At 42.2% G+C, this 13,218-nt stretch overlaps 1 protein-coding gene across 1 annotated transcript in view; it reads left to right on the plus strand.

Annotated features, from left to right (window-relative positions):
* LOC128645896 (ras-like protein family member 11A-like) overlaps positions 1-11,190 on the plus strand; it is a 118,822-nt gene extending 107,632 nt beyond the window's left edge. Inside the window, exon 4 of the mRNA XM_053699211.1 lies at positions 10,071-11,190. Within this exon, the coding sequence (XP_053555186.1) occupies positions 10,071-10,538 (468 nt within the window). The 3' untranslated portion in view covers positions 10,539-11,190. The remainder of the gene's footprint in view (positions 1-10,070) is intronic.
* The last annotated feature ends 2,028 nt before the right edge of the window (positions 11,191-13,218 follow it).

Raw genomic sequence — 13,218 nt, forward strand, 5'->3', positions numbered from 1 at the left:
AGGACTTGGTATGCAGATCTGGTGAATATGTCATCGGCTCCACCTTGGAAGCTACCTTTGAGACGAGACCTTCTTGTTCAGGGTCCGTTCGAACATCCGAATCTGGTTTCACTCCAGCTGACTGCTTGGAGATTGAACGCTTGATCTTATCGAAGCGAGGGTTCTCAGATTCTGTTATCGATACTCTTGTTCAGGCCAGAAAGCCTGTAACTAGAAAGATTTACCACAAAATTTGGAAAAAATATATCTGTTGGTGTGAATCTAAAGGATTCCCTTGGGACAAGGTTAAGATTCCTAGGATTCTATCCTTCCTTCAAGAAGGATTGGAAAAAGGATTATCTGCAAGTTCCCTGAAGGGACAGATTTCTGCCTTGTCTGTGTTACTTCACAAAAAGCTGGCCGCTGTGCCAGATGTTCAAGCCTTTGTTCAGGCTCTGGTTAGAATTAAGCCTGTTTACAAACCTTTGACTCCTCCTTGGAGTCTCAATTTAGTTCTTTCAGTTCTTCAGGGGGTTCCGTTTGAACCCTTGCATTCCGTTGATATTAAGTTATTATCTTGGAAAGTTTTGTTTTTAGTTGCAATTTCTTCTGCTAGAAGAGTTTCAGAATTATCTGCTCTGCAGTGTTCTCCTCCTTATCTGGTGTTCCATGCAGATAAGGTGGTTTTACGTACTAAACCTGGTTTTCTTCCAAAAGTTGTTTCTAACAAAAACATTAACCAGGAGATTATCGTACCTTCTCTGTGTCCGAAACCAGTTTCAAAGAAGGAACGTTTGTTGCACAATTTGGATGTTGTTCGCGCTCTAAAATTCTATTTAGATGCTACAAAGGATTTTAGACAAACATCTTCCTTGTTTGTTGTTTATTCCGGTAAAAGGAGAGGTCAAAAAGCAACTTCTACCTCTCTCTCTTTTTGGATTAAAAGCATCATCAGATTGGCTTACGAGACTGCCGGACGGCAGCCTCCCGAAAGAATCACAGCTCATTCCACTAGGGCTGTGGCTTCCACATGGGCCTTCAAGAACGAGGCTTCTGTTGATCAGATATGTAGGGCAGCGACTTGGTCTTCACTGCACACTTTTACCAAATTTTACAAGTTTGATACTTTTGCTTCTTCTGAGGCTATTTTTGGGAGAAAGGTTTTGCAAGCCGTGGTGCCTTCCATTTAGGTGACCTGATTTGCTCCCTCCCTTCATCCGTGTCCTAAAGCTTTGGTATTGGTTCCCACAAGTAAGGATGACGCCGTGGACCGGACACACCTATGTTGGAGAAAACAGAATTTATGTTTACCTGATAAATTACTTTCTCCAACGGTGTGTCCGGTCCACGGCCCGCCCTGGTTTTTTTTTAATCAGGTCTGATAATTTATTTTCTTTAACTACAGTCACCACGGTACCATATGGTTTCTCCTATGCAAATATTCCTCCTTAACGTCGGTCGAATGACTGGGGTAGGCGGAGCCTAGGAGGGATCATGTGACCAGCTTTGCTGGGCTCTTTGCCATTTCCTGTTGGGGAAGAGAATATCCCACAAGTAAGGATGACGCCGTGGACCGGACACACCGTTGGAGAAAGTAATTTATCAGGTAAACATAAATTCTGTTTTTGTTCTATTCAAAATCCTTTAATTGTTTCATGAAAAAAGTTTGATTGAGCTTTAAAGGGACAGTCAACCATAGAATTGTTATTGTTTTAAAAGATAGATAATCCCTTTTTCTCTTGTTAAGTGTATCCAGTCCACGGATCATCCATTACTTGTGGGATATTCTCCTTCCCAACAGGAAGTTGCAAGAGGATTACCCACAGCGCTGCTATATAGCTCCTCCCCTCACTGCCATATCCAGTCATTCTCTTGCAACTCTCAACAAAGATGGACGTAGTAAGAGGAGAGTGGTGTATTATAGTTAGTTTTTTAACTTCAATCAAAAGTTTGTTATTTTTAAATGGTACCGGAGTGTACTGTTTCATCTCAGGCAGCATTAGAAGAAGAATCTGCCTGTGATTTCTATGATCTAAGTAACTAAGAATCACTGCCGTTCTCACATATTCTGAGGAGTGAGGTAACTTCAGAGGGGGAATGTCGTGCAGGTTTTCCTGCAATAAGGTATGTGCAGTTAATATATTTCTAGGGATGGAATTTGCTAGAAAAATGCTGCTGATACCGGATTAATGTAAGTTAAGCCTTAAATGCAGTGATAGCTACTGGTATCAGGCTTATTAACAGAGATACATATTCTTATAAAAGTGTAATATAAAACGTTTGCTGGCATGTTAATCGTTTTTATATATGTTTGGTGACAAAACTTATTGGGGCCTAGTTTTTTTCCACATGGCTGGCTTGATTTTTGCCTAGAAACAGTTTCCTGAAGCTTTCCACTGTTGCAATATGAGTGGGAAGGGCCTATTTTAGTGCTTTTCTGTGCAGATAAAAATACTGACAGAGACATTCAGCTTCCCTCTGCATGATACAGGACATCTCTGAAGGGCTCAAAAGGCTTCAAAGTCGTGTTTGAGGAGGGTAACAATCACAGTAGACTGTGGCAGTTGTGACTGTGTTTAAAAAACGTTTTTGTCATTTATTATTCTGTTTTTGTTATTAAGGGGTTAATCATCCATTTGCAAGTGGGTGCAATGCTCTGCTGACTTGTTACATACACTGTAAAAATGTTGTTAGTGTAACTGCCTTTTTTCACTGTTATTTCAAATTTTGTTAAAATTTGTTTCTCTTAAAGGCACAGTAACATTTTTTATATTGCTTGTTAACTTGCTTTAAAGTGTTTTCCAAGCTTGCTAGTCTCATTGCTAGTCTGTACAAACATGTCTGAAACAGAGGATACTTGTTCATTATGTTTAAAAGCCATGGTGGAGCCCCATAGGAGAATGTGTACTAAATGTATTGATTTCACCTTAAACAGTAAAGATCAGTCTTTATCTATAAAAGAATTGTCACCAGAGGGGTCTGTCGAGGGGGAAGTTATGCCGACTAACTCGCCTCCCGCTCAAGGGACGCACGCTAATATGGCGCCAAGTACATCAGGGACGCCAATAGCGATTACTTTGCAGGACATGGCTGCAATCATGAATAATACCCTGTCAGAGGTATTATCCAGATTGCCTGAATTGAGAGGCAAGCGCGATAGCTCTGGGGTTAGACGAGATACAGAGCGCGTAGATGCTGTAAGAGCCATGTCTGATACTGCGTCACAATATGCAGAACCTGAGGACGGAGAGCTTCAGTCTGTGGGTGACGTCTCTGAATCGGGGAGACCTGATTCAGAGATTTCTAATTTTAAATTTAAGCTTGAGAACCTCCGTGTATTGCTTGGGCAGGTATTAGCTGCTCTGAATGACTGTGACACAATTGCAGTGCCAGAGAAATTGTGTAGGCTGGATAAATACTATGCAGTGCCGGTGAGTACTGATGTTTTTCCAATACCTAAAAGGCTTACAGAAATTATTAGTAAGGAGTGGGATAGGCCCGGTGTGCCCTTTTCCCCACCTCCTATATTTAGAAAAATGTTTCCAATAGATGCCACTACACGGGACTTATGGCAGACTGTCCCTAAGGTGGAGGGAGCAGTTTGTACTTTGCAAAGCGTACCACTATCCCGGTTGAGGACAGTTGTGCTTTTTCAGATCCAATGGATAAAAAATTAGAGGGTTACCTTAAGAAAATGTTTATTCAACAAGGTTTTATTTTACAGCCCCTTGCATGCATTGCGCCTGTCACTGCTGCGGCGGCATTCTGGTTTGAGGCCCTGGAAGAGGCCATCCATACAGCTCCATTGACTGAAATTGTTGACAAGCTTAGAACTCCTAAGCTAGCTAACTCATTTGTTTCTGATGCCATTGTTCATTTGACTAAACTAATGGCTAAGAATTCCGGATTCGCCATCCAGGCGCGTAGGGCGCTATGGCTCAAATCCTGGTCAGCTGATGTGACTTCAAAGTCTAAATTACTCAACATTCCTTTCAAGGGGCAGACCTTATTCGGGCCTGGTTTGAAGGAAATTATTGCTGACATTACTGGAGGTAAGGGTCATACCCTTCCTCAGGACAGGGCCAAATCAAAGGCCAAACAGTCTAATTTTCGTGCCTTTCGAAATTTCAAGACAGGTGCAGCATCAACTTCCTCTGCTTCAAAACAAGAGGGAACTTTTGCTCAATCCAAGCAGGCCTGGAAACCTAACCAGTCCTGGAACAAGGGCAAGCAGGCCAGAAAGCCTGCTGCTGCCTCTAAGACAGCATGAAGGAGTGGCCCCCTATCCGACAACGGATCTAGTAGGGGGCAGACTCTCTCTCTTCGCCCAGGCGTGGGCAAGAGATGTTCAGGATCCCTGGGCGTTGGAGATCTTTCAAGATTATCTGCAAACCAGATAAAGAAAGAGGCATTCCTAAGCTGCGTACAAGATCTCCTTGTAATGGGAGTGATCCATCCAGTTCCGCGGACGGAACAAGGACAGGGGTTTTATTCAAATCTGTTTGTGGTTCCCAAAAAAGAGGGAACCTTCAGACCAATTTTGGATTTAAAGATCCTAAACAAATTCCTCAGAGTTCCGTCATTCAAGATGGAAACTATTCAAACCATTTTACCCATGATCCAAGAGGGTCAGTACATGACCACAGTGGACTTAAAGGATGCCTACCTTCACATTCCGATTCACAAGAATCATCATCAGTTCCTGAGGTTTGCCTTTCTAGACAGGCATTACCAATTTGTAGCTCTTCCATTCGGGTTGGCTACAGCCCCAAGAATTTTTACAAAGGTTCTGGGCTCACTTCTGGCGGTCCTAAGACCGCGAGGCATAGCGGTGGCTCCTTACCTGGACGATATCCTGATACAGGCGTCAAGCTTTCAAATTGCCAAATCTCATACAGAGATAGTTCTGGCATTCCTGAGGTCGCATGGGTGGAAAGTGAACGAAGAAAAGAGTTCTCTATCTCCTCTCACGAGGGTTTCCTTCCTAGGGACTCTAATAGATTCTGTAGAAATGAAAATTTACCTGACGGAGTCCAGGTTATCAAAACTTCTAAATGCTTGCCGTGTTCTTCACTCCATTCCGCGTCCCACGGTGGCTCAGTGCATGGAAGTAATCGGCTTAATGCATCTCAGACCGCTGCAATTATGCATGCTCAGTCAGTGGAATGGGGATTACACAGATTTGTCCCCTCTACTAAATCTGGATCAGGAAACCAGAGATTCTCTTCTCTGGTGGTTATCTCGGGCCCATCTGTCCAAGGGTATGACCTTTCGCAGACCAGATTGGACAATTGTAACAACAGATGCCAGCCTTCTAGGTTGGGGTGCAGTCTGGAACTCCCTGAAGGCTCAGGGTTCATGGACTCAGGAGGAGAAACTCCTCCCAATAAATATTCTGGAGTTAAGAGCAATATTCAATGCTCTTCTGGCTTGGCCTCAGCTAGCAACACTGAGGTTCATCAGATTTCAGTCGGACAACATCAAGGGGGAACCAGGAGTTCCCTAGCAATGTCAGAAGTCTCCAAGATAATTCGCTGGGCAGAGACTCACTCTTGCCACCTGTCAGCGATCCATATCCCAGGTGTAGAGAACTGGGAGGCGGATTTTCTAAGTCGTCAGACTTTTCATCCGGGGGAATGGGAACTCCATCTGGAGGTGTTTGCTCAATTGGTTCTCCGTTGGGGCAAACCAGAATTGGATCTCATGGCGTCTCGCCAGAACGCCAAGCTTCCTTGTTACGGATCCAGGTCCAGGGACCCAGAAGCGGCACTGATAGATGCTCTAGCAACGCCTTGGTTCTTCAACCTGGCTTATGTGTTTCCACCGTTTCCTCTGCTCCCTCGTCTGATTGCCAAAATCAAACAGGAAAGAGCATCTGTGATATTGATAGCGCCTGCGTGGCCACGCAGGACCTGGTATGCAGACCTAGTGGACATGTCATCCTTTCCACCATGGACTCTGCCTCTGAGACAAGACCTTCTAATACAAGGTCATTTCAATCATCCGAATCTACTTTCTCTGAGACTGACTGCATGGAGATTGAACGCTTGATCCTATCAAAGCGTGGCTTCTCCGAGTCAGTAATTGATACCTTAATACAGGCACGAAAGCCTGTCACCAGGAAAATTTACCACAAGATATGGCGTAAATATCTTCATTGGTGTGAATCCAAGAATTACTCATGGAGTAGGGTTAGGATTCCTAGGATATTGTCCTTCCTCCAAGAGGGTTTGGACAAAGGATTATCAGCTAGTTCTTTAAAGGGACAGATTTCTAGTCTGTCTATTCTTTTACACAAGCGTCTGGCAGAAGTTCCAGACGTTCAGGCATTTTGTCAGGCTTTAGTTAGAATTAAGCCTGTGTTTAAACCTGTTGCTCCTCCATGGAGCTTAAACTTGGTTCTTAAAGTTCTTCAAGGGGTTCCGTTTGAACCCCTTCATTCTATTGATATCAAACTTCTTTCATGGAAAGTTCTTTTTCTGATGGCTATTTCCTCGTCTCGAAGAGTCTCGGAGTTATCTGCCTTACATTGTGATTCTCCTTATCTGATATTTCATTCAGATAAAGTTGTTCTGCGTACAAAACCTGGGTTTTTACCTAAGGTGGTTTCTAACAAGAATATTAATCAAGAGATTATTGTTCCATCATTATGTCCTAATCCTTCTTCAAAGAAGGAACGTCTTTTGCATAATCTAGACGTAGTCCGTGCCTTGAAGTTTTACTTACAGGCTTCTAAAGATTTTCGCCAAACATCTAACCTGTTTGTTGTTTACTCTGGACAGAGGAGAGGTCTGAAGGCCTCTGCAACCTCTCTTTCTTTTTGGCTTCGGAGTATAATCCGCTTAGCCTATGAGACTGCTGGAAAGCAGCCTCCTGAAAGGATTACAGCTCATTCTACTAGAGCTGTGGCTTCACCTGGGCCTTTAAAAATGAGGCCTCTGTTGAACAGATTTGCAAGGCTGCAACTTGGTCTTCCCTTCATACTTTTTCCAAATTTTCCAAATTTGAAACTTTTGCTTCTTCGAAGGCTGTTTTTGGGAGAAAGGTTCTACAGGCAGTGGTTCCTTCCGTTTAAGTTCCTGCCTTGTCCCTCCCATCATCTGTGTACTTTAGCTTTGGTATTGGTATCCCACAAGTAATGGATGATCCGTGGACTGGATACACTTAACAAGAGAAAACATAATTTATGCTTACCTGATAAATTCATTTCTCTTGTAGTGTATCCAGACCACGGCCCGCCCTGTCCTTTTCAGGCAGGTCTAAATTTTAATTAAACTACAGTCACCACTGCACCCTATGGTTTCTCCTTTTCTCGGCTTGTTTCGGTCGAATGACTGGATATGGCAGTGAGGGGAGGAGCTATATAGCAGCTCTGCTGTGGGTGATCCTCTTGCAACTTCCTGTTGGGAAGGAGAATATCCCACAAGTAATGGATGATCCGTGGACTGGATACACTACAAGAGAAATAAATTTATCAGGTAAGCATAAATTATGTTATTACTCATTCCCCAGTTTTGCATAACCAACAGTTATATTAATGTACTTTTTACCTTTGTGATTACCTTGTATCTAGGAACCTTCTTCCAGCCCCCTAATCACATGACTGTGACTGTTTATTATCTACTAGTCCTAAAGCCCGTTCACACGGGCCATTTTTTGCAGTACAGCGGTCCCACCCCTTGCGCTCTCTCCCTCCCCCTCTCTTTTGCTCTCTCTCTTTCCCCCCTCTCTTTTGCTCTCTCTCTCCCCCTCTCTGTTGAGCTTTCTCTCTCCCCCCTCTCTTTTGATCTCTCTCTCTCCCCCCTCTCTTTTGCGCTCTCTCCCCCTCTATTGCGCTCTCTCTCTCCCCCCTCTCTTTTGCGCTCTCTCTCTCTCCCCTCTCTTATGCTCTCTCTCTCCCCCCCCTCTCTTTTGAGATCTCTCTCCCCCCCTCTCTTTTGCTCTCTCTCTCCCCCTCTCTGTTGAGCTTTCTCTCTCCCCACTCTCTTTTGAGCTCTCTCTCCCCCCCTCTCTTTTTTTGCGCTCTCTCCCCCTCTCTTTTGCGCTCTCTCTCTCCCCCATCTCTTTTGTGCTCTCTCTCCCCCATCTCTTTTGCACTCTCCCCCCTCTCTCCCCTCTCTTTTGCGCTCTCTCTCCCCCCTTTCTTTTGCGCTCTCTCTCTCCCCCTCTCTTTTGTGCTCTCTCCCCCCTCTCTTTTGCGCTCTCTCTCCCCCCTCTCTTTTGCGCTCTCTCTCCCCCTCTCTTTTGCACTCTCTCTCCACCCCTCTCTATTGCGCTCTCTCTCCCCCCTCTATTTTGCACTCTTCCCTCTCTCTTTTTGCGCTCTCTCTCTCCCCCCTCTTTTGCTCTCTCTCTTCCCCCCTCTCTTTTGCGCTCTCTCGTCCCCTCTTTCTTTTGCTCTCTCTCCCCCCTCTCTTTTGCTGTCTCTCTCCGCCCTCTCTTTTGCTGTCTCTCTCCCCTTCTCTTTTGCTGTCTCTCTTCCCCCTCTCTTTTGCTGTCTCTCCCCCTCTCTCTTTTGCAGTCTCTCTCCCCCCTCTCTTTTGCTGTCTCTCTTCCCTTCTCTCTTTTGCTGTCTCTCTCCCCCTCTCTCTTTTGCTGTCTCTCCCCCTCTCTCTTTTGCTGTCTCTCTCCCCCCTCTCTTTTGCTGTCTCTCTCCCCCTCTCTCTTTTGCTGTTTCTCTCCTCCCTCTCTTTTGCTGTCTCTCTCCCCCTCTCTCTTTTGCTGTCTCTCTCCCCCCTCTCTTTTGCTGTCTCTCTCCCGCTCTCTCTTTTGCTGTCTCTCTCTCCCTCTCTCTATCCCCCCTCTTCTGCTCTCTCTATTCACCCTCTTCTGTTCTTTCTCCCCCCCCTCTCTTTTGAGCTCTCTCTGCCCTCCTCTCTCTCCCCTCTCTATCTCTCTCCCCTCTCTATCTCTCTCCCTTCTATCGCGCGCCCGGCCACGCCCCCTTAATGGACATTCATGCTGACCACGCCCCCTTCACGATGATCACGCCCCCTCCCATCCCCGACCACGCCCACTTATGCTGCAGATCAGCTAGGGACTCAAAGGCCAGGTGTGTTTGTCCTCGTGCATGACAGCTTCGGACAAACACACTTGGCCTTTTATTATATAGGATTGTCTTAAATTTAGCATTGTATTGTGCTAGATCTTAAATAACTTTCTGTGCCTGAACACAGTGTTATCTATATGGCCCACGTGTACTTTCTGTCTCTTTGTGTTGAAAAGAGATTTAAAAAGCATGTGATAAGAGGCAGCCCTCAAAAGCTTAGAAATTAGCATATGAGCCTACCTATGTTTAGTTTAAAGTAAGAATACCAAGAGAAAAAAGCAAATTTGATGATAAAAGTAAATTGGAAAGTCGATTAAAATTAAAAGTCCTATCTGAATAATGAAAGTTTAATTTATACTTGACTGTCCCTTTAAACCACCTTGAGATTATAATAAAAATGTTTAATTATGTGTAGTAAAAAAATCTTCCTAATAGGTTTTCATTATTGATATTGTCTCATTTTCACGTAATTTAAGTCTGAAAATTGTGGGTTTTCCAATCCTGAGAACCGGAATTGCAGACTTCCCAAGCTTAACCTTGCCACATACAGTATATGTCGCTAAATGGCAAGTAATGGTTGGAAATTAGCCACTGAAAAACAACAGAAAATGGTTTAATTTGTTCTTTAAACTTTCACAGTTGGGTGGTATGAGCCCTCCCTCCTCAAATTCCCATGGAGTAAGGCACACAGCATTGCTTATCGTATGAAGGTGTGCTATTGGTCAATTAAGGTGTTAATTATTGAGTATAGCAGTGCCAGCCCTCCACTTTTTGTATGCAATTGGATGGCTACTGTCAGGAGTAAGTTTTCAGCCTATAATATGCCTACGTTCCTCACCTGACAAATACCACCAGGCATTTGCCTTCTCTCATCTCCTGTCGACACTTTGTATACATAATAATAAAAGTGTAATACAGACATCTAATTATAATTCCTTGTGTTTGAAAAAATAAATCTTCAGGATAATTTCATTTTTTATGGTAGTCCAACTTATTGAATTGTTACTTATGTATTTCCCACCTCTCCTTTTTCTCAATGCAGGATGATATGGACAACATTTCTTGTCAGGAACAAATCAACCGATCCATCTACTGGGCAGATGGCTTTGTTTTTGTCTTCTCTATTACAGACTATAATAGTTACCGAGTGATCAGACCTCTGTACCAGCATCTTCGTAAAATCCATCCAAATACCAAGATACCACTTTTGCTGGTGGGAAATAAAGCTGATCTACTAAGAGCCAGACAAGTATCCTCTGATGAAGGTCTCCAGTTAGCCAATGAATTGACTGGGACCTATGCTGAGGTGTCTGCCAGGGAAAACTATGAGGATGTATACGGTGCTTTCTACCAACTATGCCAAGAAGTTGGCAAGATGATCTTCAGCTGTAATGGAGAGAAAAGGAGGGGACTCCATCTTGTGCGTCCAAGATCTCCCAACATGCAGGACCTAAAAAGACGTTTCAAACAGGTGTTGTCATCCAAAGTAAAGACTGCTACTGCTCTCTGACCACCGTCTACCACATATATGTTGATCCATTATAAATAAAACGCCCATTGTTTTGGGGGGGTTGGGAGGGAGGTTGGCACAAATCACTCTGGAAAGGACTTGTGCCATATTATATTTATGCACTTGACATGTCTGTGTTGGTCTGTGACCACTTTTTTTTTGCCTGGTAGTTATAATAATTGTTGGTTAGTGCAGCTATATTTATGAGCTTTTATGTGCCCTTCTATTGATTTTTATTCTACTATGTTATTAAAACTAAACAAATCATTTCACATTTCTCAGTGACACTGCAATTCAAAATATATAACCTTTATTATTTGGAAGCAGAAAACAATATTGCATTCAGCAATGTTCTTTCTTTTTTAATCATCAATCAGACTAAATAACAGGGTTGACAGGAACTTGAAGTCGCAATAAGGAACAAATATGCAGTAACTGATGCTTACAATAAGGGATTCCTGGTAACCCTGCTAAGATGCATAATAAACTTCTATGAAATTTGACAGCACTATACAAATAAATAATAACAGTAATATACATATTATGTGAGATGTAAGAGGCAATGTGCTATGTTATAAACTTTATTCAGGGAATTTATTCCTTTAAGTTAACTTGTTAAAGGGACATTATAATAAAACATGCTCAACTGTTATTTATTGCACTTATTCTTGATTATAATTTTGCAGGACTTAAACATTTAAAAAAGTCTGCTCAGAGCACAGCCGGTGAGCCAGTCAGCAGTGACATGAGTTGTAGCTACCAATCACAGAGCTCTATTAAGGGGTTAAGCATAATCTATTGTCTGATAATTATTTGCATGTTAACAGGTGCAGATAAGTCCTTTTCCATGTCAATGTGATCACAATCAGCTATTTTCATTGTTAATCAGCAGCATTTTTTACCTTTTCGTTTTAGTGAAATACAGCCCTTACATATGCCTGTCCTGTTTTTATGATCACAAACCAAAATACTGTACTATACATTTATAAGGACACTTTTCACTTCCACAGCTTAAAGGACATTATAAACCTCAGACAACACTTTGGGGTCAATTTATTATAGTGCGAGCGGGCATGATATGATGTAGCGTATCATGTCCGCTGCACATAGATAAATGCCGACTGCATACACTGTCGGCATTTATAATTTCTCCAGCAGTTCTTGTAAACTGCTGGTGCAATACCGCCCCCTGCAGATTCGCGACCAATTGGCCGCTAGCTGGGGGTGTCAATCAACCTGATCGTATTTGATTGGGTTGATTTCTGTCCACTGCCTCAGAGCAGAAGGCTTGCCGGAAACACAGGGCATCAAGCTCCGTACGGGCCCATTAAAATTAATGTAGCTGTCACGGGCCCATTAAAATTAATGTAGCTGGCTCCGGGCCTGGTAGCGGGAGCAAGCTACATTAATTTTAATGGCGCGATCGGTGTGATCAGACAGCGTGCCCGCGATGCGCTTAAGAGAAAACAGACCTGCTCAGTAGAGCCAGGATCAGCGTACTGCAAAACTCAACTTCGTAGTAAAAAATCTCAGGAACACTTTGTTGTATAAACTTGGCGCTAAGCTAATGTTATATAATTCTGCCCTTTTGCAGAATTATTTAACATTTTGTAGGTTTACTGCCCCTTTAATAAAAAATTTAACCATTTAGCAAAATAAAAAATACAAATATCAATTAAATACATCAGTCAAACAAAAAAATGTCTGCTACTTTCTAAATATTTATGAACTGCACTATAAGTGTATTGACATTTGTGTATTGGTAGCCATAAATGCAACATTTAGGTTTCTTACATTTGGATTTGGTATATTTACAGATTGCTATTGTAGCCATGTTCCTGTAAAGCTATGAGTTACACATGTTACAGGGAGGAACACGAATGGCACCCTGTAGCGTGTATAACTCATAGCTCTCCAGTAAAACCTTGCCAAAATGACAACCCTAATGGTAATAGATCTCTGATGTTCCTGTTACGCCATAAGCATAATTTGAGTGTCTTAATTAAATCAAATTTATCCACTTCTAATGGATATGAATTTTAAAGAAAAGGAAAACAAAAACACTGAGTTGAATGTAAATTCATCACAGCAATTTTCAAAGAAAATGGAAACATAGATTACTTGCAAAAAATAATAAAACCAAAAGTTTAAATATTTGTTTTAAAAAATACCAGTTCCTAATTTTGTAAAACTCTTGACTTTGATTTAAACAGTATTTTAATAGAAAATTTATTTTCTATTGGTGTAGCATTTTTTACATTTCTACCTATTTATTGTGAACCCAGAAGTTGATTTATAACATACATTAAATAACATAGCATTGAGTTTCAAATACATAAGAGTTCTGGAACAGAATTTCCTTGTAATCAAGATCACATAAATATGTATTTGAATTATAATTTACTTTAAAGTAGACATGTGAATTTGTATCCTTCGTTTGGATCTGAATGTGGAAGTAGGTGGCAGCGTGTGGCAATCTGTCACTACATTCCAGTGCTGATGTTTTTGCATAGGTGAAACAACTTTCCTTCAGATATCTTCAATGAAACCTAGGTTACAAAATCGCCAAAGCTATAATTACAGAGAGTTGCATGAAATGTATTTAGTGCTTAATATCCCTTTAAAAGTATAAATAAGTTATAGTTGGATAGAGGTTTTTTTATGAATGTTTACTGTGAAA

The sequence above is a fragment of the Bombina bombina genome, chromosome 1 (genome assembly GCF_027579735.1).
Source record: "Bombina bombina isolate aBomBom1 chromosome 1, aBomBom1.pri, whole genome shotgun sequence".
NCBI classification, from domain to species: Eukaryota; Metazoa; Chordata; class Amphibia; order Anura; family Bombinatoridae; genus Bombina; species Bombina bombina.